The sequence below is a fragment of the Sus scrofa genome, chromosome 7 (assembly GCF_000003025.6).
Source record: "Sus scrofa isolate TJ Tabasco breed Duroc chromosome 7, Sscrofa11.1, whole genome shotgun sequence".
In the NCBI taxonomy this organism is placed as follows: domain Eukaryota; kingdom Metazoa; phylum Chordata; class Mammalia; order Artiodactyla; family Suidae; genus Sus; species Sus scrofa.
Window position 1 is genome coordinate 25,204,417 of NC_010449.5, and position 26,952 is coordinate 25,231,368.

Here is a 26,952-nt window from a genome sequence, read left to right on the forward strand (position 1 = left end):
CAGCTCAGCCGGGAAGAAGGGGTGTTGTTGAATGAGGGTTGAGGTGGGGATTGAAATAACAACACAAGTGCCACACACATACACCCCAGGAGGGGACAATCACATTTTTTAACCATCAGTTAGAATGGACGCAGGTCATAGTGTAGACAAGGTCCTGGGAGTGCCTTCCATCCATATGCCACACATTAACCTTTTACTGCAGGATCAGGGAACATGAAGGGGTGCCCGAGGGAGGGGCAGGGTGGCCAGGGTGGCAGTGGGATACTTGGGGGTGGGGAGGGGACTCAGGGCCATGGCGATTTCCCACCTACTATGGAAGAGTGTCAATGTTTCAATATTTTAACAGTCTCTGAATGAACCCAGGCCCTGCACACACCCTTCCCTATTCCATGACTCCCCTGGGGGTGTGGCCAGGTCCCCAAGGAGCAGGCACTTGCCGCAAGCCCCCGACCAAGTGAGAGACAGCAGGTACATGGGTCAGGGAGCCAAATGCCTGGTAGGTAGAGATGAGAGAGCCCCACCCTGGGCAGAGAGAGGCAGAGCCCTGAGACAAAGGAGACTATATATTCCAGCGTTCACAGTGGGTGCTGCAGGTGGGGTGCGAGGGAGGTGGGGCTCAGCCCCCAACCCCCCACCGTCACTGAGGAAGGCCCTGAGGCAAGGATGAGGGTGCCGGGGCTCACCCAGGAGAGCCCTGTCTCCAAAGTCCGCTGGTCTTTGTTGGCATTTCTCTCTTTATCTTTTTTGTTATTTTGTTTTCCACTCTTTAAATAATTAATATAATTACTTTTAAATACAAAATACACAGTGTCCTTTCTCTTCTCTTCCACTTGTTTGGGGTGATTGGGAGGTAAATTTTTAAATAAGGGTCTCAGCTGTCGAACAGGGCACAGGCTCCAGGTGGGAGGGCAGTGAGCCCCCAGTGCACCCCTCCCCGGGACTGCCCCTGACCAGGGGGCCCTCGGTGCCCTGGCCCAAGGCCCCCTAGGTGGTGAGGAGCCCTCCTGCGAGGTGGCACAGAGCGGAGGCTGTGGGATTCCAGGTGGGCCTGGTTTCGACGGACAGGGTCAGACAGAGGAGGAGGTCCTAGCCCATGAAGCAGACAGGCCCCAGCAGCACCCCTCCCCGCCTCGGGGGTGCCCCCAGGTCTGAGAAGGAGGCGTCCAGCACTGGCAGCTGCTCCAGCACAGGTGTTCGAACTTCTAGCACCGTCCGGCCTTGCTGTGTCTTGAGAGGGAGACACAAGAGAGAGAAGGGTGAGTGTGGGGGAGACACATATGGCCTGTGGACCCCCCAACTTCAGGCCCAGGCTTGCCTCTCCTCTGAGCACCCTGAGATGCTGTTCCCTTCATCCATGTCACATGTTCAGACTTTGCTAAATTTTATTCCAGAGAGTCAGGATTGGGAAAAGCTGAGAAGGCTGTATATATGTGTGTGTGCCCGTGCCTGTGTATGCATGCACACACTCATGCACCCTGAGTCAGTCTGTGCAGCTTTGGGTTTGTCTTTTTTTTTTTTTTTTTTTTTTTTTTTTGCTTTTTGTCTTTTTAGGGCCTTACACATGTCATATGGAGGTTCCCAGGCTAGGGATCCAATCAGAGCTGTAGCTGCCAGCCTATGCCACAGCCACATCAAAGCCAGATCCAAGCCATGACTGCAACCTACACCACAGCTGACGGCAACACCAGATCCTGAGCAAGGCCAGGGATCGAACCCACAACCTCATGGTTCCTAGTTGGATTTGTTAACCACTGAGCCACGACGGGAACTCCTGGGTTTGTCTTTGAGATCATGTCTGTAGCAGTTGCGTGAGTCTATGTGACTCCGTGGGGGTGTATGTAAGTAAATTTGTGGGTGTAACTGTGTGATGATAGCTGATGTGATTCCGTGTGTGTGTACCTATGTGACCCTCCTCAGGAAACTCTGGGGATGAATGTATGGATTGGCGGTGTCCCTATACCCCTGTGCCTTCATCGAGAGGGGACGGTGTTTCCACCCCCGTGTGCCTCTGCTGGACAACCTGTGTAAATGTGCTTAGCCGCTTTCATGAACCCCACCTTCCATGTCCCCCCAACCCCGTCTGAGCTCCCGCAGGCATATCTGACCAGGAGGCTCAGGAGACTGGGCTCCTGCTCTCCCGGGGTGCTCCCGCCCATACCCAAGGGTCTTTCCACTGCCTTCCTCCTGCCCAAGTCCAGGATGCACCCCTATCCAGCTGCCCCCGTTCCCACCTGACAGCCGTCCCTGAATTCCTTGACATAGGGGCTGGTCTCTGGACTCAGCTCATCCTCGTTGGCCCCCCGGAGCTTCAGGGGGCCATCCTGATCCTCCCCGGAGGAGCACGGGTAGGACACATCCTGGTGGGCAGAGACGCTGAGCAGCCGCAGGAAGGTGAGCTGGACCACACCCACCGGGGAGCCTTCGGAGTCCACGTAGGAGAACTGGCAGGAGAGAGGCTGGGTCAGGGGTGGGGACAGGGCGGCTGGGCCTGCGTCCTGAGCAGGGGAAGGTGGGGGGAAAGGGCTGGGGGAGAAACCAGGGGCCAGAGTGGGAGCCAGAGGCCTGGGCTGAAGGGAAGGCAAACGTTTGTCCTGGGTTGTCAAGGGCAGGGGACAAGGTGGGGAGGGCGAGGGGAATCGGAGTCGAGGGATGGAGGGTCAGCTGGATCTGCAGGGTCAAGGGAACTTGTGAACTCCGAAGCCCCTGGGTCCGGATGGGGGCTCCTCTGGGGGGGCCAGCTCTCACCTGCGTGACGTCATCCCTGGGCGTCACACAGGTTTCCCCTCCTGCAGTAAAGTTGCAGAAAACCCGGAAGGCATCGCGGGCACAGCCCTGGTTGGGGTCCACCCAGTACTCTCCTGTCCAGGGACGAGGAGAAGAGGGTCAGGGCCTGAGGTCCCAGCTCCAAGAGGCTCTTTCCCCACGTCCCTCCCACTGCTCCCACCAGCCGTCCCCGCAGACTCACAGCCTCCCTGTCCTCTGTTCCTGGAGGCCCAGCCTGGCCCACTCCTGTTTCCCTCGTCATCTCCCACCCCCCCATCATCTCCCCTCCCCCCCATCATCTCCTTCCCCCCATCTCTGATGCCCCTCCCCCAGCAGCACCCCAGGCTCCCGATGGAAGGAGGGAGGAGCGCTGACACCCTTGTATTGGAACAAGGTGTGGTTGTGGGTTTGCACACGTGTCCGTGTGTGTCAACACAAGCGTGTGTGTACGTGAGTGTATGTTTGTCTGTTCCTGTAGACAGGGCAGATAAGGAGCTGATAAGCCTCCTAGGACCAACCACATCTGTTGCTAAATATTGAAATATTTCTGAGCCGATTGGTAAAGAGCTGCTGTTCCAAGCCCCTCACCCCTCACCCCTACCCAACATGTTCCCCGAGACCCCTGGCATCCACTCTGCTTGTTCACATCCACGCTGGTGGCAGCAGGCCTTGTCCAGGAGGCTGACTGACCGTCAGGGAGCTCTGGATGGCAGAGCTTCAGGTCCTGGCAGGTGCGAGCTGGGCTGTCCTGGGTCCCCGTGGGCCGCCTCATCTGCTCAATCTCCTCCCGAAGGGAGTCCAGTGAGCCAAAGATCTCCTCCAGCCCCCCGGGACTGCCCGGGGCACCCCCAGTCGGCATGGCCTCATCTTCCTGCATCAGACGGCTGCCGTCCACTGAGCGCCGCGTCTTCTTGGGCATCTGGATGGGCAGGGGCTGGATCACCTCGCCTGGGGGGCCCTGAGGGGAGGGACAGGAGGTGAGGGTGAGGTCGGTATGAGGGTGAAGCCGAGACCACCCAGACAGGGAGGGACCATGACTTGTAACTCACTGGGTGGCCTGGAGGGCCCTGGACGCCCTTCTCTCCCTTGGGTCCGGCCGGGCCCTGCCGAAGGAGTAAATGAGGTCATGGAAGGGTCAGGAGGTCAAGCACGAGATCACGGTCAGTGTCCGGGGGCAGGGGGTGAGGGGGAGGATGTTTGTCTTGGAGAGACGGGGTCGAGTCCCACTGTGGGGACGGGGCGAGGTCAGAGCTGGCTGGGGGTCACTCACCGTGGCTCCTTTGGCTCCTTTGGGGCCAGCAGGTCCCTGTGAAATGAGGAACAAGGAGGAGGGGGTCACCACAGGGGAACATTGGGACTGGGAGGAACTGGAGAGGCAGGGTCACGGGGCTACCACAGGAGGAGCAGGCACGAGGGAACATGGGGACATTTGGGAGGCCCCGGGAGGGTAGGGGTAGAAACACTGCAGGTGCAAGAACATATGGGGAACACTGGGGTCTAGGCTTATTAGGCTGGTGGTTGCCATGGAAACCACTGGGGGGATTATGGAGGGGGAAGCGGTGGGGTTTAGAGGCTTTAGTGGAGGAACAGATGGGGGTACTCACAGGGAGGCCGGGGGGCCCTCCAGGACCAATAGGGCCAGATGCTCCTGGGATGCCCTAGGAAGGGGAGGGGGCCGGTTCAGTGGCATCCTCCTCCTCCCCTCCCGCCCCCCACCCTGCAGCTGGGTCTCCACCCCCAGCATGCGTCCCTCAGCCCAGACCTCCCAGGAGCACGCTCTCTACTCACTGTCTCTCCCTTCTGTCCAGTGGATCCCTGAGGCCCAGGAAGTCCTCGATCGCCCTTCTCTCCCTGCTCCCCAGGGGGGCCGATCAGCCCGATGAGACCTGGGTGACCCTGGAAAAGGGGACAGGTGGTCGGGGGGGGACGCATGAATGGGGAGAAGGAGAACCACAGGGGTCAGAGCCCAGAGGACAAGAGAGGGACTTGGGCACGGGTCTGAGGAAAGAGTGGGGGTGCCACAGCCCTCCCTAGGGCCCCCCCAAGAGCACAGGGGTCCCCAGAAGTATCAGGGGTGAGGCTGAAGGGAGGGACACCTGGCCACATGCTGTCACTCACCTTCTCTCCCTTGGCCCCAGTATCGCCCCGGAGACCAGGAAGCCCTGGGGGTCCCTGTGGGGAGACAGGAGGTCACCCTCTCCAGGGGAAGTGGGACCACTCTCTCCCCACCACTTCCCACCCCCTCCAGGGCGCCAGCTCGCTGCCCCCTGCCCCAGGGTGCCCCCCTCACCCTACCCAACCACAGTCACTCACCACAGGACCTGGAGGCCCGGCCTGGCCCGTGGCCCCAGGACGGCCTTGCTGACCCTACAGATTTGAGGGGACCACAGATGTCAGAAGGAGTGTCCCCGACCCATGCCCCTCCCCACCCCCAGCAAGGCCCCTCCACTCCGTGACTTACCACTGAGCCCGGGAGCCCCCGCAGACCATCAGGACCAGGTTTTCCTGCCGGGCCTGCAGGACCCACGGGGCCTGTCTTTCCCGGGGCGCCCACAGCACCGGGATCCCCCTGAAAAACACACAAGAAACATGTCCTAAAGGGCAGAGGAGGGGCGGGGGTCGGGGCAGGGGTCCAAGGTGGATGGGGTGAGGCAGGGTGGAGGGTCAAACCCCCGGGGCCCCAGGGCAGGAAGAAGTGTAGGGACCCCCGTTCCCACAGGGGGGCTCGACGTGGAAGAAGTGGACGTGGGGTAGGCGTCTGGAGACAGGACCGGGAGGAGCAAGAGGGGCGGGCAGGTGGGAGGAATGTTCCAGCATCCAGGGCGCCATCCTCACCTTGGCGCCTTTCTCTCCTTGTCGCCCCTCAGGGCCAGGGGTACCGGCAGGACCCTGCAGCAGGCGGGGGACACGGGGGAGGCATGCAGGCGGCAGTGAGCAGCCAGGCTCACCTCCCTTCGCCTTCCTGCCCTGCTGGTGTGCGCGCGCACAGACACACACACACACACACACACACACACACACGCATGTATACGCATGTACACTCACACATGCAGGCACAGGTACAATCACAGAGGCCAACTCAGAGATGTGAGAGCTTTTACAGCGGTGCCAGCTGTTAAAACACCAAGTAGTTCTGTGCATTTGGTGAAGAGCCTCTGGCCCACACACCACCTAGTGCTCCACCTCCTACTCCAGCAACTAAAGGGTTAACCCCTGGCTCAGCAGGTAAGCCAGCACCCCTCCCTCCAATTGGCTGGTAGACACCACCACCCCTGGCCAGAATGTACAGAACACACACACCAAACTCAGAAACAAATATGCCCACATATACACGGCGCACTGATAAACAGGTGCTCACACACATAACACACCCCAACCCAAGGGCAACCTGGACACCAGGCACCTCCCTCCCTCCCTCCCGCCATTGCCCCAACCTCCACCCAGCCTGCCCAAGGACTGCCCCCAAGCCCCCCGGGGTCCGCCTCGCTTACCCGCTTTCCAAGTGGTCCAGGAGGTCCGTTCTCCCCAGTGGGACCAGGGGATCCCTACAGAGGGAGGAAGAGGGTGGGTGAGGGACCCCTCAGGTGCGAGGCATCTTAGAGGGGACACCCATCTGAGGGCCTGTGCTCAGTGGTGGGGGAGGGGTTGCTGGTCACTCACAGGCTGTCCTGGCTCTCCGTCCTCTCCACGGTCCCCCTTAGCGCCATCCTGGCCCTGCAGGGATGAAGCAGGGTCAGAGGGGGGCCCTTCATCTGGTTGGCATCACCCCAAAACTGCCCATCCTCCCATCCTTCCACCTGGCCTGCCACACCCCCCGGTTCCCATGCCCAGGCCCCTCAGCCACTCAGAGGCCCTGTGCTGCAGATCACCCCTCGCCCCTTCCCCTCCCCGAGTGATACTCACCCGGGGGCCAGCTTCTCCAGGAGGCCCAGGGTCACCAGGAAAACCAACAGGACCCTAATCCAGAGGGAAACTGAGGGTCAGGGTCACGCCCCCTTAAGCTCATGCAGAGCCAGCAGACCCCACGGGCACATGCCACATGCTCCCCTCTGCAGGCAGTGGCCACCACCCTAAGAAGAGGCTCTCCTGCACCACTCCTGCCCCTGCCTGCACTGGAGCCCCTCAAATGCTTTCAGGTGATTAACTGGAGAGCTGCTCTTACTTCCTCTCTCTTTGGGTCCTAGACCCTGTACACCCCTCCCTAGGGACCCCATTCCCAAAGCCTTCCTCCCAGGCATCCCCCACACGCCGAGAGCCTCCCACTCACACACTCCAGGTCTCCCATTCCCGGGGCCCCCTCATAGCCCCTCCCCCCAAACTCACGGGGTTTCCTTTGGGACCATCGTCTCCCGTGGGGCCTTTAGGCCCTGGTGGTCCCACCTCTCCAGGCTGCCCCGACTCTCCTTTCTCCCCACGCTCGCCGCGGGGACCCTGGAAGATGAGTGGAGGGTACAGATGAGGTGTTGAAGATTGAGGGGGCAGCCCCTGCTTCCAAGACCCCTTCAGCCTCCCCCTTGTGCCCTTGGTGACATTGGGGAGCACACAGAAAATCAAGCCCATGGAGGAGTCCCTGGCCCTTCTTCCCTTCAAGGAAAAGGGGGGCAGGGCTCCCTCAGATCTGGGGACCGGCCCCCAAAGAGAATGGCCAAGAGCAGAGACTGCCGGGTTTTTTTTTGTTTTGTTTATGTTTTGTCCTCTTACGGCTATACCCATGGCATTTGGAGGTTCCCAGGCTAGGGGTCTAATCAGAGCTGCAGCTGCCTGCCTACACCACAGCCACAGCAACTTGGGATCCAAGCTGCATCTATGACCTACACCACAGCTCATGGCAATGCTGGATCCTTAACCCACTGATGGGGACTAGAGATGGAACCTGTGTCCTTGTGGCTATTAGTTAGCTTCATTACTGCTAAGCCACAACAGGAACTCCCCAGACTTGGGTTTTGAAGGACTTCCAGCTCCAGGAGGTCACAGGAAGAGTGGGGGAGGGGTGAAGGGGATTGGGGAGCAGGGCCTCAGAGCTACCACTCACCTTGACACCGGGCTCGCCCTGGACTCCCGGAGATCCCGACTCTCCTGGCTCCCCCTGCAAGGACACTGGGTCAAAACCCTCCTCCCCCCACCCCCAAACCTGATATCCCTCACCTGGCTTTTTGCCCCTCCCCCCGACAGTGGCAGAAGTCCAACCCTCATTCCCCCTGGACCATCCATGGGCCCCTTTCCGGTACCTTCTCTCCAGGGGGACCCAGGTTCCCAACACCTCCTGAGGGGCCTTGAGGACCCTGGAAGAAGAACAGAAATAGAGATCATTGCTTAGGGGAGTGGATGCCCTGTGGGGGTGGGGCCTGGACAAGGGCCTGAGGTCACAGCAGTGAGACAGTGGGAGGCCTTCCCAGGGTCCAGCGGCTTCTCTTGGCATCTAGATGAGGGCTTACAGTCTGGAGAAAGGGAGGCAGGGGACATCCACACTGATCTGAAGGGACAAGGGGCCAAGAGCACTCACATCAGCTCCGTTGGGTCCAGCTGGGCCTCGAGGTCCTGGGGGGCCCGGTGGTCCCTGGAGAGAAACAAGTACACAGGAGACAGGAAGGAAGTGAGAGGGCCCTGCAGGCCCATGAATGGAGGAGGGCAGGCAAGGCGGGCTGCTGGGGGGGTTTGGGGAGGGAGGCAGCCAGGCGGGAACAGCGTGCTGGGAGCTGTGGGGCCAGTGCAGCAGCCTGCTGGGATGGGGCCTGGTGGATGGGGGGGTGACCAGCAGATGGGGCAGGAATCTGTCGGGGTCACACCTCATCAATGGGGTCCCACTCACCATAGGGCCCACGTCTCCTGTCTCTCCCTTCTCCCCTGAGGGGCCTGGCAAACCCTGCACAGGTGGGTAAACACGGCACAGACTCAGGTGACCAAGCCACCCGAAGCAGAGCCCTAGGCAGTTGGACTCCCCAGTTCCCTCCCCCTCAGACCCCACAGGCCCCCCAACCCAGTCCTCTGTCCCCACCTCCCGGGGGCTGGTGGGGGGCTGGGCAGTCATCAGCGCCATCGTGACCCCACCTCTCAGCCCCCGTCTCCACCCCCAACTCACCTGCAGACCAATGGGTCCTGGAGGCCCATTGAATCCTCTTGTTCCTTCGTCACCTTTGGCACCAAAGTGCCCCTGGGGACCCCGAGCACCGGGCTCCCCATCTGCCCCCTGAGGTGGAGGGGCCAAGGACAAGGACACAGAGATGGCCGTGGGTTAGGTGTTTTCTATCTACAAGCCCCACACTGAGCTGGGCACCAGGCCCAGAGACCTCCTCTCCCGCCCCCATGGCCAAGGGCAGAGGGGAACTGAGGACAGACTAGGAGCTGCAGGCAGGACATGGGTCACTCACCGCTGCTCCAGGCTGCCCCACAGGACCAAGGGGTCCAGGGGGTCCAGGAGGGCCCTGGGGGAGGGGGGGACACGGAGTCAGAGATACCAAGACAAGGGGAGAGACCAGGTAGGGATGAGGTTAAAGGCTGTGGGTGAGGAGTTAAGGGAGTGGACACTTACATGCTCGCCCTTGTTCCCTTTAGCGCCCTTCTGTCCAGGGTCGCCCACCTCACCCTGGGAGGAGAAGGAGACATCAGAGAAAGCAGTGGCTGCGGTGGGGGGACAATAAGACAGGGATTGGGGGCCAGGCCCACATCGGCCATCTCATCCGGAAAGAAGATCGAGCCCAGGGTCTGCGGGCTCCCTCACCTTGTCTCCATCCTCTCCTGCCACGCCTGGGGGTCCAGCAGGACCAGGAAGCCCCACTGGACCCTGCACCCCATCGCGGCCAGTAGGACCGATGGGGCCTTTCTCCCCCTGTGGGAAATGGAGAAAGGAGTCGTGAACCGGAGACGGCCTTCACCCTCAAATGTCCCTAGGAGAACCCTCCTCCCACCCCCCACCCCATGCCCTGTAACTCATCAGCTCCCAGACATCTCCCAGCATCTCCCCAGGGACCGAACGCTCACCGGGACGCCTTTCTCTCCTGCTGCTCCAGGAGGGCCCTGTGGTCCCGGGCGCCCTGGGGGGCCAATGGGTCCCCCAGATCCTGCTGCACCTCGCTCCCCAGGAGAGCCCTGAGATAGGAGATAAGAGTCAGACACCCACGGAGGAGACCACAGCCCACCCACACAAAGGACCCCTGACCGTGACCTCAGCAGAAGGTCCCAAATCAGATGCCCTCTGGCTGACCCTAGACCCCCTCTGCCCAGGTCCCAGCACCGCCTAAATCCAGATGCCTCTCATCCACCCTTGTTCCTCGTTCCTCCCCCCCTACCTCCCAGGGACCCCAGACTCACCGCAGGGCCGGGGGGACCAGCTGGACCTTCATTTCCCTTCAAACCAGGTCCACCCTATGAACCAGAGATCGAGGCAATAGACATGAGATGGCCAGGTGGGATGTCACAGGCATAGGGGTCCAGGATGAGGGTCGGGGAGATAGGAGAAAGAGCGACACTGAGGGGTGACAGGATGTGATGACTTGTTATGGGCAGTGGGGTTGGGGTCACACTCACCGCAGTGCCAGGAAGGCCCCTCTCTCCTGGGAAGCCCCTCAGACCAGCAGGACCATCCTTTCCTGGGGCTCCAGGGGGACCGGGGTCCCCCTAAAAGGAAACAGAGGTGATGAGCCACAGCCATGCTCCCCAATGGGGCAGGTGAATCTCAGCCCTCTCAAATCTGCAACTGCCTCTTCCCTTCAGCACCCCAACCCTGGTTCCCCAAGTTCCCCTCTGCTAGACCCCTTACTGACCTTCGTTCCTTCTTTTCCAGCTGTTCCAGTCAGTCCTTGCTCTCCAGGAGGGCCCGGGGGGCCTGGGTGACCTCGCTCACCCATGGGCCCGGTTTCTCCTGCGGCTCCCTGGGAAAGAGGCAGAGAGACTCCAATCTCAGACCCTCCACCTCACTCTGGCCCCCTTTAAAATACTCTGCTCTAGAACCCCTCTGGGAAATTCCTGGGGCTCTCCTGGGCCTTTGTGCTGGTTTTATTCCCCAGTGTGGAGTAACCACACCACCTTGTGTCCCTGCTGGGAACTTCTTCTTCTCCAAGATGTGAGAAGATGCGAACTGGTCCAGGAATCAGACTGAAATCTGGAATCCTGCCTCCAAATCCCAGTCCGTACCATTCACCCCAGCCCCGGGGTTCCAGGTGGGGCAAAGAAGGGCAGGGGGTTGGAAGAAGGGAGAAGAGAGGCAGAGAGACTAACTCCAGAGTCCAGGGTCCTTTCTCTCCAGGAGGCAGACCTACCTGGGGTCCCACCACTCCCGGGGGGCCCGGGGGGCCAGTCTTTCCTTGGAAACCCTGAGCGAGGAAGAAAGGAGAGAGTGGTCAGAACACATGGTCAGGCAGGGACACTGTGGGGTGGACCCAGGCTCCCGAAGGAGGGGTAGGGTCACCGCCGATCCTTGGCTGTGGTCTGAGCAGCACAAGGATGCGCTGCCCTCTGTCAGGACCTTCCTGGTGGACCTTACAGGTGGCTCTGGAATGAGGGTCCCAGGGGCTGGGGCACCACTTACCACTTCTCCTCTCTGGCCCGGGTGTCCCGGCAGCCCGTCCTTCCCAGGGGGGCCCTAGAAATGGTTCAGATGTCAGGTGAACTCTAGGCTGGGAAGGGGGATGGAGAAGAAGGACTCATGGGACCAAGGTGAGTCCGAGGTCAGAGGTCAGCTTACCGGAGGTCCTTTGGGGCCAGGAAATCCGTTGGGGCCCTGAGGTCCAGGGAGACCCTAGAGGCAGAGCTGGGTTGAGTCAGGAGAACAGGGTTGGGGGGCAGGGGCAGGCGTGGGGCAAGGGACACAGCTTCCTCCCCGGGTGAGAGGGACCTGGCTGTGCTCAGGTCCCTGGGGCGCTCCAGCCATACTCACCCTCTCTCCGGGGGGCCCGTGGGGACCATCACCACCAGATGTTCCCTGTGGGGGAAACAGAAAGTGAGAGGAGTTGCTTTCGAGCATCCCTGAGGCCAGAGGAGCTGAGGGGAGCTGGGCTTGGCTCTGCCAAGACCACTAACCTTGGCTCCAGACTTCCCAGTGGCGCCTCGGGGTCCCCGCTGACCCCGTGGACCCTAGAGGGGAGAGAAGGGAGTGGTCAGAAAAATCCCAAAGCAGCCCCCTTGGACCTGGAGAGGCTCGTCTCCCCCCCTGCACTCACCGTGGGGCCACGTTCTCCCCGAGGCCCGGGTTTCCCCGAGAGGCCCTGGGGGGAATGAAGCAGAGACAGCACGTGTCACCCAGGGCCTGACACCCCACAGAGCCGCCCCTCCCTCCCCACCCTCCCTTCCCCAGCTTACCCGGGCTCCCTTCTCACCACTGGCTCCAGGGAAACCAGGAAATCCCAGAGACCCCTGGCGAGGATGGAGAAGGGGGAAAAATTGAGAAGTCATGGATGGGGAGGGCCTGAGAAGGGCCGAGGGGTCAGGAGAGGGATGGAGGCAGCAGTGTGGGAGACCCGGGCTCTGCCAGGAACTAGGTGGACAAACCCTGGTGCTTTCTGGGCCTCTGTTTCCTCATCTGTAGAATGGGGGTGGGCTGAAGGCTCCCTAGGGTCCCCCCACTGCTCTGTCAGTCTGTGCTTCCGGAAACTAGGGGTCAGGAAAAGGAGGAGGGGCACGAATGGGGCATGGAATCACCTTGGGACCCTGGCGTCCGGGGTAGCCAGGCAGACCGGGAACACCCAGCTTGCCCTGTGGAGGGACAGGGAGCAATTAGGAGCGAGAGGAGTCACAGAGGCCACTCTGCCCCCGGAGATGCCAGCCCTCAGAGACGGGAGCCAGCCCCTACCCAGCAGCGCTCCCCACCAAACCCCCAGTCGCTGGCCCCTCACTTCCCACCCCACGGGCTGCCTGGCCTGGGTCCTCTCTCCTTTCTGAGGGTGGATCTTCCCGAACTCTAGGACTCGAATCTCGCCTCCCCTGTGTCTTCAAGTCTGCACTCCATCCAGTCCTGCAGGCGCTGGGCTCTAGGCCCTGCCTGCCTGTCAGCCTCAGCCCCATCTTCCCAGCACACACTCTCTCCACCAAGACCAGTCCCGTGAAGCCTCCACACCACCTCGGCCCCTGGGCTCAGCTCTGCGCCTCCCCAGCTCCCCGCCTCCTGCGGCTTTGGGAACCGTCTTGCTAAGGTGGCTGTGCGGCTGCAGTTGGGAGCAGGGATTCTGCAGCCTGACTTCTTGGGCTCAAACCCTGGCTCTGCCCCCTCAGAGGCCAGGTGATTAACTAGCATCTCCACCTCCTGATGCCTCTGCCAAACAGGACTGTAGCAGCGCCTCCAGCACAGAATCCATAGGACAAGTTAACACAGAGCTGGCATATGGTGGGGGCTTGGTGAGCGTTAGTTCTGAAGAGGTCAGAGCCCACCTGCTCTCTCTCCCTTCTCAGAACCCCTACTGCTCTGAGTCTGGACACATCTTCACTCTGCTTTGTACCAGCAGGTACCCTGCCATGGCCTCTAGGCCTGGTCCCCATCAACCTGTTGTCAACTTCATGGCGGGGACTTTTCCTTGACTTCTTACGTAGCCCCCCTCAACCCACTTGTGTCTAGGAGGCACCGTACACACAGGGAAGAGCATAATTGCTGCATGATCATCTTCCACTGACTTGCTGACCTCAGCTGTTGGCACCCCCACACCCACCCTAATCCCAGAGCCCTGGCCCTCGTCCCCGCCACACCCTCGAGCGCGCAGACACCGATTGCTCATCCCCTGTCACCTTCTCGCCCATGAGCCCGGGGGGCCCAGGGTCTCCGGTGGGTCCAGTGCGTCCCTTTGGCCCCTCAGGACCATCCTCTCCCCTGGAACCTGGGACTCCAACCTCGCCCTGGGTGAGAGGGTGGGCAGGTGAGGGGGTTGGACAGGGACGGTGGTGGGGGTGGGGGCTGAGTCCTGAGAGGATAGGCAGGCCCCCGGGAGGCTGAGTGGGGCTGGTGGGGGGTCCCAGAAGCTACTGCAGGACAGGGAGCCCCACAGGGCAGGGAGAGTGCTGTGGCTGGTGAGCCAGTAGAACTCAGACTGCGGGGCCCTGCTCCTGCTAGGATCAGGCCCTACAGGAGCCCAGCACTGGAGATGAGGGGTCAAGGGTATCGAGGGAACAGGCTGGGAACTGGGGGCTCCAAAAGGGAGGCTCATTAGCATCTAGAGTGGGGGGGGCAGTGCGGGGGTTTCTACTCACCCTGTCACCTTTCACACCCATGTCACCTTTGAACCCAGGAAAGCCATCCTCGCCCTGAGAAAGATGGGGACAGAGGAGGCCACGTGATGGAGGCTCGGGGGTTAAAATGAGGGATTTCGGAGACTGTGGGTGGAGGGGTGCATTTCGGGAGCTGGAGGCAGGGTGTGCGGAAGGGATGGGCAGAAAGGTTGGTGTGGGGTAGGGTGGAGGCCCCAGGAAGCCAGGGGCCCATGGCTCACCTTTTCACCCTTGTGACCTTTCAGACCTCGAATCCCGTCCACACCCTAGAATTAGAGGAGGGGAGAGAGAGACAGAGAGATCAAGGGGGAGGCGGGGCTGGAAGGAGAGCGCTCCTGGGGCCCCAGCTGGCTCCTCTGACCTCAGCCTTTATCTCCCAGCCCGGTGGTCCATTACCTTGACACCTCGAGGTCCTGGGTATCCCAGAGGACCCTGAGGACCAGATGGACCCTGGAAGAGGAAAGAGAGGCATCGATAACAGGGGGCTCAGGGTGTCACTGTCAGGGGCTCCAGGGGGTGGGAAAAATGGAAGTGACAACATTGGAGCCTGGACAGGGTGACAGGGCATGGGACCAAGAAGACTGTCAGAGCCGCGTGATGAGACAAGGAAACCCCAAAGATGGGAGGCCCAGGGTCTGGGCTGGGATGAAAGGAGGCAGGAAGATCTCACCTGGTTTCCTTTGGTTCCAGGGGGACCTTCTTTGCCAGGGTGACCCTGGGGGTGGGAGAAGGAGAGTGTGTCACCTCCGGGTACCCCTCCCTACACTTCTTCAACCCAAATGCCCCTGGGGCCTAATTAAGTGGACCGACCATGGGTAGGCCCCAGGATTGACCTCCAGTGCAAGGGGTGCACGGTATGGATACTCACTGGAGGTCATTTTCTGGGGTGGAGGGTCAAGGGGAATGTGAATTCGCAGGTGGGGGCCCACTCACCGGAGGTCCGTCTGAGCCGGGCATGCCGGGGAGGCCTGGTTTCCCTTGAGGGCCCTGCAGGCAGATGAGGAGGCTTGGGATCACCAGAGGGGTCAGGTCTGAACGTGGCTAGATCTCAGCCAGACATCGGGGGCCCTCCCGACAACCCCCTTGGCATCTGCACTGTCCCCTGGATCACTTAGTCACTTACCTTCTCTCCATGAGGGCCAACGGCACCTTGGGGCCCAGGGAGACCCTAGACATGGGAGAGAGACGTCACAGGGGACCCCCCCGGGGGGGGGCCACTCTCCCCCCAGCCAACATCCCCAGGCAGAGCATAAGCCGCGAGACCCTTAACTGAGGAAATTGAGACCCTTAATTTCCTACCCCCTCTGGGTCTGGCCCCCAGGAGAAGTCACTGAAGTTGGGGAGGGGTGGACATGACACTCACCTGGGTCCCAGGAGTGCCCTGTTGTCCAGGAGGTCCTGGCTCTCCCTGGGGGCCCTAGAAACAGACAACCCGGCCAGGGGTCAGAAGGAGATGGTAATGGAACGAACAGGGCAGAGAGCCGAGTCCCAGAGGGACAGGCATGGGGCTCGCAATGGTGGCAAAGGGAACAGGACCTGGGCAGAGACCCTGGGGCTAAGGGTCAGGTGGGGTCTCCATGCCCATCACTCACCAAGCTTCCTTTGGGGCCGTGGGGACCATCCATGCCTCGGACTCCCTGAAACATGAGAGGGGCGTGAGCAGGCTGGGAGGCGGGCCTGGGCCTTGGAGGGACCAGAGGTCTTTGCGAGGCCGGCCCGGAGGAGGGCGGGTGGGGCAGGCACACAGCGGTCAGACCTCCAGTTCATCCAAACCTAAGAAAACACAGCCGGCCCAGAGCCACAGGGCGTGGGTCTGTGGGTTTGTGGGGGTTTGTTTTGTTTCTCTTGAGGATTTTTTTCCCTTTGGCTCTGCTCAGAGCCTTTGGTGCACTGTACCAAACGGCCCTGCCAGGGCACCCAGGGGTGAGGCTGAAGGGGGGCTGGGGGGTCAGGGAGGAGGAGCTTGGGGGAGGGGGGAGGGGCTGGGGGAGGGAGGAGGAGCTAGAGGTGGGGGAGGGAGGGAAGCAGGGAGGTTTGCAGTGGGCAGGGTCAGAGGTCAGGGACAGTCACTTACTGGGGGTCCAGGAATCCCAGGTGGGCCTTTGGGGCCAAGGAGACCTCGAGGTCCCTGTGTTCAGGTGAGAGCAAGGTAGGACACACGTGGGTGAGAGAAAATTTGTCCCTTCTCATGCCCAGGTCCCCCCTCTGACATCCCCAGAGCCCCCCCACTCCACCCCCCCACCAGAGCCACCTCCACACCAACCCTCCAGGCACCCCCCCCACCCCAACCCCCTTGACACTCACGGACTCTCCAGGCAGCCCCCGAGGCCCAATCTCGCCATCATCTCCCTGGAGGAGGAGGACACGATGAAGACCCCTCACCTCCCAGAGCTCCCCGACACCAAGCCCCCCACCCCCCACTACTTACCCTCTCTCCATCCTCACCAGGGGGCCCAGGAAGGCCCTGGGCACCGGTATCACCCTGGAAAATGGGCAGACAGGTAAGGGGGCTGCAGAGCCCCTGACACAGGCAGGCCCCGACCATCTCCATTAACCAGTTGCCTGCTGGGACCCCCAGCCTCCTTCCCTTGCCTTGAGACCCCACCTCCCCTCCCCTCCATGGAAGACCTGCCTCCCACCCCGCCCTGTCCCCCCAATATACTCACCCTGTGATATACTCACCCTGTGTCCCTTCTCCCCAGGTAGCCCTGGGAGTCCATCAAAACCACGGTCACCCTAGGGAGAAGAGAGGCAGCCGAGTGAGGTCCCAGCCCCCTTCCCACCCCTCCCTCTTGTGTCCAGAGTATGGATGGGCTGCTTCGTGGAGGAAGCCGGGGTGGGAGGGACTCAGTTATGCTCAGAAAACAAATGAGCTCAGGAGGGGCTGGGAGCTATGGAGGGGTGGGGGCGTCAGAGAGGAGTCCAGGCCTTACCTTCACTCCAGGTTCCCCGGGCATCCCTCGGGCTCCATCAGCACCCGCCCGGCCCTGAGGGCGCAGAGGAAGTGTCAGAGCCCACAGGCCACAGTCCTCCACACCCCGTGCCCTGTCTCCCATCTCCCACCCACCCACCTTCTACCCCGGCTCACTCACCCTTCGCCCAGCCTTGCCCGGAGGGCCCGTCAGGCCCTGAGGTCCTCTGGGGCCCTGTGAGGGAGAGATGCGGGGGTAGGGTGAGTGGGCACAGATAGGGGCGGGGCCCTGGGCTGGGGATCAGGCGGGCGGGTGGGGGGTGTCACCTGAGGTCCTAGGTCTCCAGATTCTCCTTTCAGGCCAGGGCTCCCAGGCTGACCCTGTGAGAGAGGAGAGAGGGCGGCTCTGATGGAGGACACACCTGTCGGTGGCCTCAAAGTCCTCCCCAAAGAAGCGAAATAATTTTCAACTTGGTCCTTTTCCAGAACTCTCCATATGCCCCCACGCAAATAAAGGATCCCCTATCCCAGCATCCACTCACTCACCAAGGGTCCGGGGCGGCCCGTGTATCCCATGGGGCCAGGGGGTCCGCGGAGCGCCAGCTGGGGGAGCAGGGGGGACGCAGAGCTGATGAAGAGGCAGCCAGAGAACGCGCACCCCAGACCACCTTCCAAATTCACCTTCGCCCTCCTGACCTTTATTCCTCGGTCCTATATGCTCCCCAAGTTCCCTCTCAACCCCCAAACACCCCAGACCTCCCCCTGCCCTGCATTCACACCAGCCTCTCCTTCCAACTCCTCCCAGCGTCTTCCCTTCGCCCCAGGCCCCCTCCCCACACCAAGACCCCCCTCCCCACTCACCCGTGCCTGCTGCAGAATTGCCTGGGCCTGAGCCTCCTGGGCCGCCACCACCGGGCCCTTGTCACCCGCTCCACTGCCAAACCGGAACTGCAGGGCGAGGAGAGAAGGTCCAGGTTCTCCCAGGAAACCCGCGGGACCCTCTCAGCCAGAGGTTCAGCCAGTATCTCTGCCCCATCTCCCAACCTCCCCCGTGCCCCCTCTAGCATCTCCCATGGCATCCAGATAATCACTTAGAGGTTTTCAGAAACTTGACACCTATCCCCCTCCCCAACTCTCCAGCCTCTTCCTCCCTAAAGACTCCTCTTTGCTTCTAGACCTGCCAAAACTGGGGATTTTCTGCCCAATTCTAGATGATCCACTTTGGTTCTCAGTCACTTAATAAGGCCCTCAGAACTTCATCCCAAAGATCAATCTCCTTGGGTGTTCCCGTCATGGCGCAGTGGTTAACGAATGCAACTAGGAATCATGAGGTTGTGGGTTCGATCCCTGGCCTTGCTCAGTGGGTAAAGGATCTGGCGTTGCCGTGAGCTGTGGTGTAGGTCACAGACACAGCTCAGATCCCACGTTGCTGTGGCTCTGGCGTAGGCCGGCAGCTACAGCTCCAATTAGACCCCTAGCCTGGGAACCTCCATATGCTGTGGGTGCGGCCCTAGAAAAGGCAAAAAGGCAAAAAGGCAAAAAAAAAAAAAAAAAAAAAAAAAAAAAAAAAAAAAAAAAAACTCCAAAAAACAAAAAGTTATAAACAAACAAACAAAACAAAGATCAATCTCTTTGACTGATTGAAAGGGACTCCTCCTTAGCTTTTCTGACCCTCTAGTTCCTGGTGACACAACACAACCCCTGCCCTCCCCATGAACCCATCCCAAAGCTCAGAAGACGACTCACTGGGAGCATGAGAGATGTGCCAGGGGGGCCAGGGGCCCCATCTGATCCGGGGAGCCCTGCTCGGCCAGGGGGGCCCTAGAGTGGGGGAGAAAAGGAGAAGGATAGGATGACATGGTGTTGTTAGGTCCTGGCATCCTTCTGAATTCTTCCTCGACAAAATAAATGTAGACTTCCCTACATCTTTCCCAAGCTCTCCCCACACCCCATGGAGAAAAACGGCTGTGAGACACCAGACCACTTCCCTCCCCAACCAGAGTCTGCCCTCTTTTCTGGGTGCTGGGGGCACAACGGCCCCTCACTCATTAATCACCCAGCTAGTGAGAAATTCCTGAGAATGGCACCCCCATTGGGCGCCCGAGACTCCTCAGCAGCCCTCTCCCTGCCCCAAAGGATGTTCTCATACCCTCTCGCCCGGGTCTCCAACGGGGCCGGGGTTGCCTTGGATACCACGGGGACCAGTCAATCCCTGGACAACAAATGAGAAGGGGGTCAGGTGTGGGCACTCAGACAGAAAAGGGGGGAGTTCCTGTTGTGGCGCAGTGGAAGCGAATCTAAGAACCACGAGGTTGCAGGTTCAATCCCTGGCTTCGCTCAGTGGGTTAAGGATCCAGCGTTGCCGTGAGCTGTGGTGTAGGTCACAGATGTGGCTCAGATCTGGTGTTGCTGTGGCTGTGGTGTAGGCTGGCAGCTGTAGCTCCAACTGGACCCCTAGCCTTGGAACCTCATATGCCTCAGGTGCAGCCCTGAAAACAAAGCAAAAAAAAAAAAAAAGATAGAAAAGGGGTATGGGGCTGAGGGGTGGTCTCTGCAGAAGAGAACTGGGGCTCTGGGAAGCTTCGATTGGAAGGACGTTCCAGAGTTCTGAGAGGAGGCTGGGCACGTGGGGGGTGGGGGGCATGGGCAAGTATGCAGGAAGCAAAGGATGGCAGCGAAGGGGTCACCGCTAGAACTCACCGCGGGGCCTTCTGGACCAGGGGGTCCCTCCACCAGCATGCCCTGTGGAGTTAAAGGTTAAAAGTCAGAGGCTATAGGGCCAGCACCCCCGCCTCCTTCCCCTCTTCAGTGACCAGAGTGACTTACAGGTTCCAGCACCGCAGGCTCCCCCTTCTCTCCCTTCAGCCCCCGGGGTCCACGGGCAGCCTGAGGGAGACACACATGTAACCCCCAGTGGGGCCCGTGAGCAGCCAAGGTACCAGGACCACCTCCATCCCACTGGCCGTCTCAGGTCCTCTGGAGACCGCCCTGACCCTACCCGCTAAGCCCCCAGCCCTCCTCCGAGACCACCCTATGGAGGGAGACCTCAGGGCTCCTGCCCCTCAATTCCCAGTCTCACCACCGATACACAATCTCCTCACCTCCCTGCAAACTTCTTTCCTGGGATTCGACCCCCTCAACTTTCCCACGCCTCTTCTGGAGGACTGCACCTTATCCCCCAAACTCCCTTGGACTCTTAAGAAAACACTGACTTCCTCACTTTTTAATTAATTAATTAATTTAATTTTTTCAAGGCCGCACCTGTGGCACATGGAAATCCCCAGCCTAGGGGTCAAATTGGAGCTGCAGCTGCCTATGCCACAGCCACAGCCACAGCCACAGCCACGGGGGATCCGAGCTGCTTCTGCGACCTAAGCTGGCAACACTGGATCCTTAACGCACTGAGCAAGGCCAGGGATCAAACCTGAATCCTCCCGGACACTATGTCGGGTTCTTAATCTGCTGAGCCCCAGTGGGAACTCTAACTTCCTCACTTTTACCCCAACTCACCAAATAAGAATCTAAGATTGTGAATAGATTTTTACTCGGGCTTAGGGGGCAGGTCATGCATCCCTATGAGATTCTGATGTAATCTATGGAGTCTTCCCCCAGAAAAGAAAAAATATATGCCCTTACAGCATAGAAAGGTACTTAACATTTCAAGGGGTTCATAAGTTTGATACTCCCCAGAGGTTCAATGTTCATACTTGAAGTAGATGTGGAGAGCAGTCCCCACTGATGGCCCACACTTGGACTTGGTGTTTGGAAAAAAGCAGCTCTTGGGCACAGTTACTCAAGCCCCAGAACCAAGCCTCCCAGGTGCTCTGAGTTCCTCTCCAGCAAAGGACTCTACACGCTTTTCTCCATTCCTCATCTACACGTCAAGCCCACCAGGAGCCTCTCTTCCACACTTCCACGCAGACACCCACCCCCAGCCCTGGGGCCACAGCCAGGACACGGAGAGGGAGAATGGGGGACACTCACCAGCAGCCCCCCCACACTCCCAATGGAGATCTTCAAAATGCCCCCCTCTACCTCCATCCTGACCACAAAAGTGATCAATTTCCAAACTCTCCCATATCCCAGATCCACCCTAAATTTCCAGAAAGCAGCCATGAGGGGAAGGCAGCAGCGAGTTGAGGTGGTGATATTAGAGAAGGGGGTGGGATGAGGGGGCAGGTGGAGCGGGCAGCGCTCAGTGCAGGGCAGGCAGAAGAGGAAGGGACGTGGACAGGAAGCATCCCCACTGACAGGGAGGGCTTAAAAACACGGGACACAACGCCGGGAGACTGCACAAAGGGACAAACACTTGGAAGCAAGAATGATACCAGGGCCAAGAAAAATGAAACACGGCCAAGATGGCCAGAAAACGAACCGGATAAACAGGAAGTGGCTGGACACACAGGAAGCAGCCGAGAGGTGGCTGGTCAACAACGACATGGCTCCCACGACCAAGAGAGAGAAGCAACTCACCCAACAGACGAAGGTGACTCCTGGAAATGGATCGTGACAACGAAAGGCGATCCCTCCAGAGAACACAAACAGCAAGGCTAGTACAGACAGCAAGTGGCCGTGATAAATATCTAGGCCCTTAATGGAAACTTTATGAGACACACAAGAAGGGCCTTCTTATCAGCAGAGAAGACAGCATGAAAAACTAGAGCCGCAACACAAATAATAAGTCCCTTCCAGTCCAGCCTGACACAGTTCCCAGAACAAACGCTGTGGGAGTTCCCGTCGTGGCACAGTGGTTAAACGAATCTGACTAGGAATCCTGAGGTTGCAGGTTCGATCCCTGGCCTTGCTCAGTGGGTTAAGTATCCAGCGTTGCCCTGAGCTGCGATGTAAGTTGCAGACGTGGCTTAGATCCCGCATTGCTGTGGCTGTGGTGTAGGCTGGTGGCTACAGCTCCGATTTGACCCCCAGCCTGGGAACCTCCATATGCCGTGGGAGCGGCCCAAGACAGGAGGGGACAGACAGGAAGCTAGAAACGTTAGGTTCGACAATGTGACAGAGGAGCTTAGACCATTTGGCAGCAACGTGGATAAGAAATTGTTTTAACCAAGAAGAAATGGTGGAGACGGCTGAACACCAACACAAGATAGGGGTTTATGGACCAAACACTTTGTGAAATCCAGCTTGATGGAGACAGGAAGTGACCAGAGAGACAGGAAGTGGTCACAGGATTAAGAGAAAGAAATCACTTGCCCTGGACAGAAGTCTCCATAAGGAGTCATAGGGTAAGACATTTGGCACAGGAAGGCATGAAGGAACCTTTTCAAGCAACAGATACATCTCAGTGAACAGAAAAGTGGCAAACCACCAATGGGAAGTAGCTCACAGACAGCAATCCAAAACAGCAGGAAGCAATTCTTGTGGCTCCTGCTGGAGGTCAAGGTTGGAAGAGGAGCTCCTTTCACTTACGGCTCCTGAGTGGGCTGTCTCCGCAGAGAGGGCAGGGCCAAGTTCCGTCTCCTCACGATAATCGTCCCCATAGCCATAGGTGTAATCGTAGGGCCCTGTTGGGGGCTCTGTGCCACCCTCCCCATATTCCTCTGTCAGGAACCTGTCGGCTGTGGAGGGGACCTGGAGATCTGTCTGCTCCTTCCCGGGGGTGGGGAGGGAGAGGGGTAGACGGGGGCATTAGGGCCCAGAGGAGGTTCTCCCTGGACCCCAGGCTGTGACAACGTCTAGTCCTGAGGATGCTGAGGAAAACGGGGACTGGAGCTTTCCTCCCAAGAAGAGCAAGGGGAATGGTTGTCTAGATGGGAGATGGCCATCAAACACCCCAAATGAGGAGGGAAGCCAGCCAGTGGGCCTGGTTGGACGGGATGATGGGTAACAAGATGGGTGGCCGGAGGGCTGGACACAGAGCGGACAGTCCACAGAAATCATGATAGACAAAAGGGTCCAGAGAATGACCCAAGAAAGGGATGGAAAGAAAGAGAGAAGAGAAAAAGTGACAGCATTGGACAGAAAAATGGCTCCTGGGAACAGACTGTGACAAAGGAAAACCATTTGACACCAACAGGGAAAAGAGGTGACTCCAGAATCACAGAGCGATGGCAGGAGACGTGGACACTGAATGACAATGGCTGTACTGAGACAGACAAGCAGACGGCTAGGTCTGGAGTGACCAGAAGACAGAAGGCTGTGAATGGATAGACACTGAATGACAATGGCTGTACTGAGACAGACAAGCAGACGGCTAGGTCTGGAGTGACCAGAAGACAGAAGGCTGTGAATGGATACGACCAAGAGCCCTCCGGCCGACATGGGGCAAGGGGAGTGGGTCGCAAACACCCACCACCCCCAGCTGGGGTGAGGGTGGGGGATGGAGTTACCTCCTCAGGGGGTGGCAAGGGGCTTGACTCCAGAATTCCTTCCTCTCCACCTGGGGTGGGGTCCTAACCCCAAGGGGAAGGGAGAAGAGAGGAGCAGGGGGCGGAAGGAAGGAGAGTGGTTAGTGGAAGGGGAGGCAAAGCAGCACCTCGTCCCCCCCTCCCGCCCCCAGAGGGCAGGGTCTGTCTGTGCTGGGGGGTGGAGGAAATCTCAGATCTTGCAGCCCCTTTGGAGGGGGGACCGTTTGGGGAGAGTGAATCTCCAAGGTCAGAGGGCTTTGGGGGCAGAGATCTGGATGCCCCCGTTCTACCTGCCGGTAACCGCTGCCTCTGGTCCTGGGGGGGCCCCGGGCAGTGGGGGGAGCTGCCCGCCGAGCTGGGCGCCGGGAGAGGGGAGGCTGGCTCCGCGCGGGGCCAGGACCTCCACCAATTCGAGAGGACCTCCAGTCTGGTGAGGGGGACGCCTGCCGGGCCGCTGACCTCTTGGCAGGTGGGGTAGGCTTTCGGGGAGGGGTCCGACGCCCCCTGGGGGAAGGGGGAGCCCTGTGGTGGGGTCTTGGAGGCCGCTGCAGCAGAGAGACACGAGGGAGGGGGCAGTGAGGAAACACCCTTAATCTCTGTATAAGGTGGCTCTTCCTACGTGTTTGGAGGGGGCGAAGGTGTCATAGATGTTTGCAAGGGGTGGTGGGAGGAACAGGAGAGAGGAAGGGGTCCCTCAAGTTTACCTGATAATCAGGGGTCGTCCCCGTAGTCATCACATCGTAATAGGGGGGCTCGTAGTCATAGTAGAGAGACTCAGTGGACTGGGGTTAGGGAAGGGGTGGCGGGAGGAGGTGGGAAGGGGGTGGGGGGAAGGCGGGGGGAGGAGGTGGTGTTGGGAGTTGGGGATGAAAGGGGGATTAGGAGAGAGATGGGGGGAATGGGTCCCCCATGTGGGACAGAAGCAGACATGATTAAGAGATTGACTCTCCAGTCTTCAGACCACTGACCCCAGATCCTATCTGTCCCTCTAACTATCAGGACTCACCTGAGTCTCCTCATTCCCGTCCCCCCACCGCAGCCTCTTATCCAACACCGCTGAGTGCAGGGGCCAGAGGCAGGCCCCCCACCTTGACACCTGCAGAGCTTCACTCCCCCCTCGGGACTCCCTCTGCCCTCTACCCCTTCCCCACTGCTGCTACTCCCGGGGCTCACCACTTCTGCTTACTCCCCGGTTCTGGCTCTCCCTGCCCCTGCTCTCCCATCTTTTGTCCCCAAGCCTCAGCCCCATGCCCACCATCTCCCAATCTCTTAATTCAGTGGAAAATCCAAGGACACAGTTCCAGGAAGACTAGCAGAGGAGGAGACACAAGGAGGGGACACAGCTCCCAGCCATGAATTCTTCATAATGACTCTTTTTATTTTTAAATGAAAATAAAAAGGTTGATGAATGAGGACTGGGGGTGCGTGGGTGATGGGAAATAGAGGGTATGGCTGGGGAGGGGCCCGGGGGAGGGGAGGACAGGAGGCCAAAGTAGGCTGGGGAGCTCTGGGACACCGGGGGAAGTTCCCCTGGGGAGATGTGTGCGTGTCTTCCCTCCCTGGGGTGTGCTGCAGTTTGGGGCTCGCCCAGCTCCCTCACCTGTCGCTGGGGCTCCTGGTTTTGCGGCCTGTGTAGTCTCGGTGGTTGCTGCTTCGGAGATCTCTGGGTTCTGTGAGACTGTTGTTTCAGAGGTGTCTCCCTCCAACCCCCCTCACAATCCAGCTCCTTCTGTTCACAGGATTCGTAGGCAGCTTGCACCCCCGGAATGATGACAAGCTCCTGGACATCACCCTACAAATACAAGAGGAAGGAACACCGGTGGAGGGAGGCAGAGAGGGCTTCTGGGAGACAAAGGATATGGTCTGGGACGCAGGGTAGGAGTCCATCTGAGGTGAGACTGGAGAAGGTCATTATCTACCCTCCAGGCGCGCAGTTCTTTTCCGTTTTCAAAGGACCTTCTCTCATAATCCCATTGAACCTTCACAACAACTGGGAAAGCAGGACAAGGATCTTGATGCCCGTTTTCCAAGCACAGTCCGTTCATAAAAATTCAAAGAGACAATGACTGGCCCAAGGCCACTCGAAGTGGTAGAATCAGGCGTAAAATTCAATGGCAAATGTGGCTTGGATCTGGAGTGGCTGTGGTTGTAGTATAGGCTGGCAGCTGTAGCTGCGATTTGACCCCTAGCCTGGGAGCCTCCACATGCTGCAGGTGTGCCCCCCCACCCCAAGAAAAGGAGTAGAATTCAAGCCTTCCAACTCTAAATTCAACTCTTAGCCTATACCCCACCCATGTAGTCATGCATGAACCTGTTCATAGGGGCTTCTGGAGACAGTGGCCCAACCTTAGCTGCTTTGGCCTTCCACTGATAGTGACAATGAGAATTCTCAGGACCTCTAGCAATAGGGGAGGGGGGCCACTTCTGATTTCCAATGGCATTTACACGTGGTGCCTAGCACACCCTGCACTGCCTTTTAGTTTGGGGATACTACTCATCTCCAGAGCAGACTTGGTAGCTCCTTGGAATGAAAGAGACCTTATAGTATACTTCTGTGTTCCCTCTGGCATTGGGCCAGCAGGTTTTCAGAAAATGTTGACTGACTGGATGGGTAAATGGACAGCTGGCCGGCTGGCTGACTGAACAGGGGCTCAAACGCTTGTCTGAGCAGGAGGGTTGACAGATGGTGAATGTATGTATGTATGTATGGGTGGACGGGTGGGTAGAAAAATGAGAGGCTCAGAGTAGATAGAAAGAGTGTGTAGGGAGATGGATGGAAGCGAATATAAGGCTTGGATGGAGAGCGGGTGGGTGAAGAGCTGGGCGGGTGAATGGCTTGCATGGGTAGACGGGGTAGGTGGGTGGAGGGAGGAGTGAATAGATACGGGGATGGGCTAGAGAGGATGGATGCTCGGAATACAGATGAATAGACGGATGGTTTAAAGGAGCGGCTGCGCAGGTGGGAAGATGTGAGTGAATGGTTGGACGGGTGGGCAGACTAATGAAAACCAAGCGACAGAGTAAGTGACTGTGGACAATCCTGCCATATAAGTGGGTACCTAGTTCTCCTACCAAAAAAAAAAAAATTAGCCCTGAAAATAGGAGACGGAAATATAAATTTATGAGAGGAAAAGAGAAGGGTCAGGACATAGGCGGATGGAGTCCTGAGGTCAGCAAGGGCGTGGACACAAGATACAGGACCCCCCGCAATCCTGCCTTTCCCTGAGAGCACTGGTTACCTCAAAGACTTCTTCATCCAGGATACGAGCACCAAAGATGATCACTCCATGGGTGTCCAACACTGGATGAGCACTTCGGGGGAGGGGCCGGGTGACACGCTTCTTGCAGTCAAGGATGAGAGTGACAGACTGGCCCTTCACAGCCACAGCTACACGGTGCCACCTGGTCATGTGGGGGGAGAGGTTCAAATGACTGACTGAAGTGGGGCAAGTCAGGAGGGCTGGGGAGCAGCTGATGGAAGGGCTAACAAATCACTGATAACAAGGGGAGTAACCACAGTAGCCCCCATTCACCGCGTGCTTCCAAGGCACCAGGCATGATGCAATCATTTCCCATCGGATGCTCACCTGTCTATTATCCATACTTTTTAGACATAGAAACTGTGGCTCCAAAAAGTCAATAAGTTGCCCGAGGCACAAGCTATCTGCAAGCATTTAAACTCTAAAGCCCAAACTCTGCGCTAGAAGTGACTGGAGTTTGGGCAGCAGG

The 26,952-nt window shown here is 59.0% G+C and overlaps 1 protein-coding gene across 8 annotated transcripts in view; it reads right to left on the reverse strand.

The window, feature by feature from the left end:
• Window positions 80–26,952, reverse strand: part of COL11A2 (collagen type XI alpha 2 chain) — a 30,385-nt gene continuing 3,512 nt past the window's right edge. Inside the window, exons 4-66 of one of the 8 annotated variants that reach the window (XM_021098504.1) lie at window positions 26,463–26,625; window positions 24,824–25,015; window positions 23,514–23,768; window positions 23,206–23,268; window positions 22,286–22,465; window positions 19,688–19,747; window positions 19,562–19,603; window positions 19,011–19,073; window positions 18,608–18,682; window positions 17,723–17,809; window positions 17,408–17,464; window positions 17,189–17,242; window positions 17,043–17,096; window positions 16,884–16,937; window positions 16,633–16,686; window positions 16,379–16,432; window positions 16,255–16,299; window positions 16,025–16,078; window positions 15,543–15,587; window positions 15,314–15,367; window positions 15,074–15,118; window positions 14,884–14,937; window positions 14,621–14,665; window positions 14,347–14,400; window positions 14,172–14,216; window positions 13,933–13,986; window positions 13,474–13,581; window positions 12,397–12,450; window positions 12,058–12,111; window positions 11,919–11,963; window positions 11,779–11,832; window positions 11,636–11,680; window positions 11,444–11,497; window positions 11,288–11,341; window positions 11,019–11,072; window positions 10,524–10,631; window positions 10,288–10,377; window positions 10,072–10,125; window positions 9,742–9,849; window positions 9,482–9,589; window positions 9,293–9,346; window positions 9,132–9,185; window positions 8,843–8,950; window positions 8,573–8,626; window positions 8,267–8,320; window positions 7,992–8,045; window positions 7,796–7,849; window positions 7,087–7,194; window positions 6,667–6,720; window positions 6,424–6,477; window positions 6,255–6,308; window positions 5,599–5,652; window positions 5,225–5,332; window positions 5,077–5,130; window positions 4,882–4,935; window positions 4,552–4,659; window positions 4,368–4,421; window positions 4,034–4,069; window positions 3,813–3,866; window positions 3,454–3,721; window positions 2,746–2,858; window positions 2,232–2,441; window positions 80–1,227 (exon numbers count right to left, since the gene is read on the reverse strand). In XM_021098504.1, coding sequence (XP_020954163.1) covers window positions 1,087–1,227; window positions 2,232–2,441; window positions 2,746–2,858; window positions 3,454–3,721; window positions 3,813–3,866; window positions 4,034–4,069; window positions 4,368–4,421; window positions 4,552–4,659; window positions 4,882–4,935; window positions 5,077–5,130; window positions 5,225–5,332; window positions 5,599–5,652; window positions 6,255–6,308; window positions 6,424–6,477; window positions 6,667–6,720; window positions 7,087–7,194; window positions 7,796–7,849; window positions 7,992–8,045; window positions 8,267–8,320; window positions 8,573–8,626; window positions 8,843–8,950; window positions 9,132–9,185; window positions 9,293–9,346; window positions 9,482–9,589; window positions 9,742–9,849; window positions 10,072–10,125; window positions 10,288–10,377; window positions 10,524–10,631; window positions 11,019–11,072; window positions 11,288–11,341; window positions 11,444–11,497; window positions 11,636–11,680; window positions 11,779–11,832; window positions 11,919–11,963; window positions 12,058–12,111; window positions 12,397–12,450; window positions 13,474–13,581; window positions 13,933–13,986; window positions 14,172–14,216; window positions 14,347–14,400; window positions 14,621–14,665; window positions 14,884–14,937; window positions 15,074–15,118; window positions 15,314–15,367; window positions 15,543–15,587; window positions 16,025–16,078; window positions 16,255–16,299; window positions 16,379–16,432; window positions 16,633–16,686; window positions 16,884–16,937; window positions 17,043–17,096; window positions 17,189–17,242; window positions 17,408–17,464; window positions 17,723–17,809; window positions 18,608–18,682; window positions 19,011–19,073; window positions 19,562–19,603; window positions 19,688–19,747; window positions 22,286–22,465; window positions 23,206–23,268; window positions 23,514–23,768; window positions 24,824–25,015; window positions 26,463–26,625 — 4,948 coding nt within the window. In that variant the 3' untranslated portion in view covers window positions 80–1,086. Of the gene's footprint in view, window positions 1,228–2,231; window positions 2,442–2,745; window positions 2,859–3,453; window positions 3,722–3,812; window positions 3,867–4,033; window positions 4,070–4,367; window positions 4,422–4,551; window positions 4,660–4,881; window positions 4,936–5,076; window positions 5,131–5,224; window positions 5,333–5,598; window positions 5,653–6,254; window positions 6,309–6,423; window positions 6,478–6,666; window positions 6,721–7,086; window positions 7,195–7,795; window positions 7,850–7,991; window positions 8,046–8,266; window positions 8,321–8,572; window positions 8,627–8,842; window positions 8,951–9,131; window positions 9,186–9,292; window positions 9,347–9,481; window positions 9,590–9,741; window positions 9,850–10,071; window positions 10,126–10,287; window positions 10,378–10,523; window positions 10,632–11,018; window positions 11,073–11,287; window positions 11,342–11,443; window positions 11,498–11,635; window positions 11,681–11,778; window positions 11,833–11,918; window positions 11,964–12,057; window positions 12,112–12,396; window positions 12,451–13,473; window positions 13,582–13,932; window positions 13,987–14,171; window positions 14,217–14,346; window positions 14,401–14,620; window positions 14,666–14,883; window positions 14,938–15,073; window positions 15,119–15,313; window positions 15,368–15,542; window positions 15,588–16,024; window positions 16,079–16,254; window positions 16,300–16,378; window positions 16,433–16,632; window positions 16,687–16,883; window positions 16,938–17,042; window positions 17,097–17,188; window positions 17,243–17,407; window positions 17,465–17,722; window positions 17,810–18,607; window positions 18,683–19,010; window positions 19,074–19,561; window positions 19,604–19,687; window positions 19,748–22,285; window positions 22,466–23,205; window positions 23,269–23,513; window positions 23,769–23,927; window positions 24,006–24,823; window positions 25,016–26,462; window positions 26,626–26,952 lie in introns of those variants that run through there. The other 7 variants (XM_003128331.4, XM_021098506.1, XM_013977733.2 and 4 more) reach the window with 7 other exon arrangements.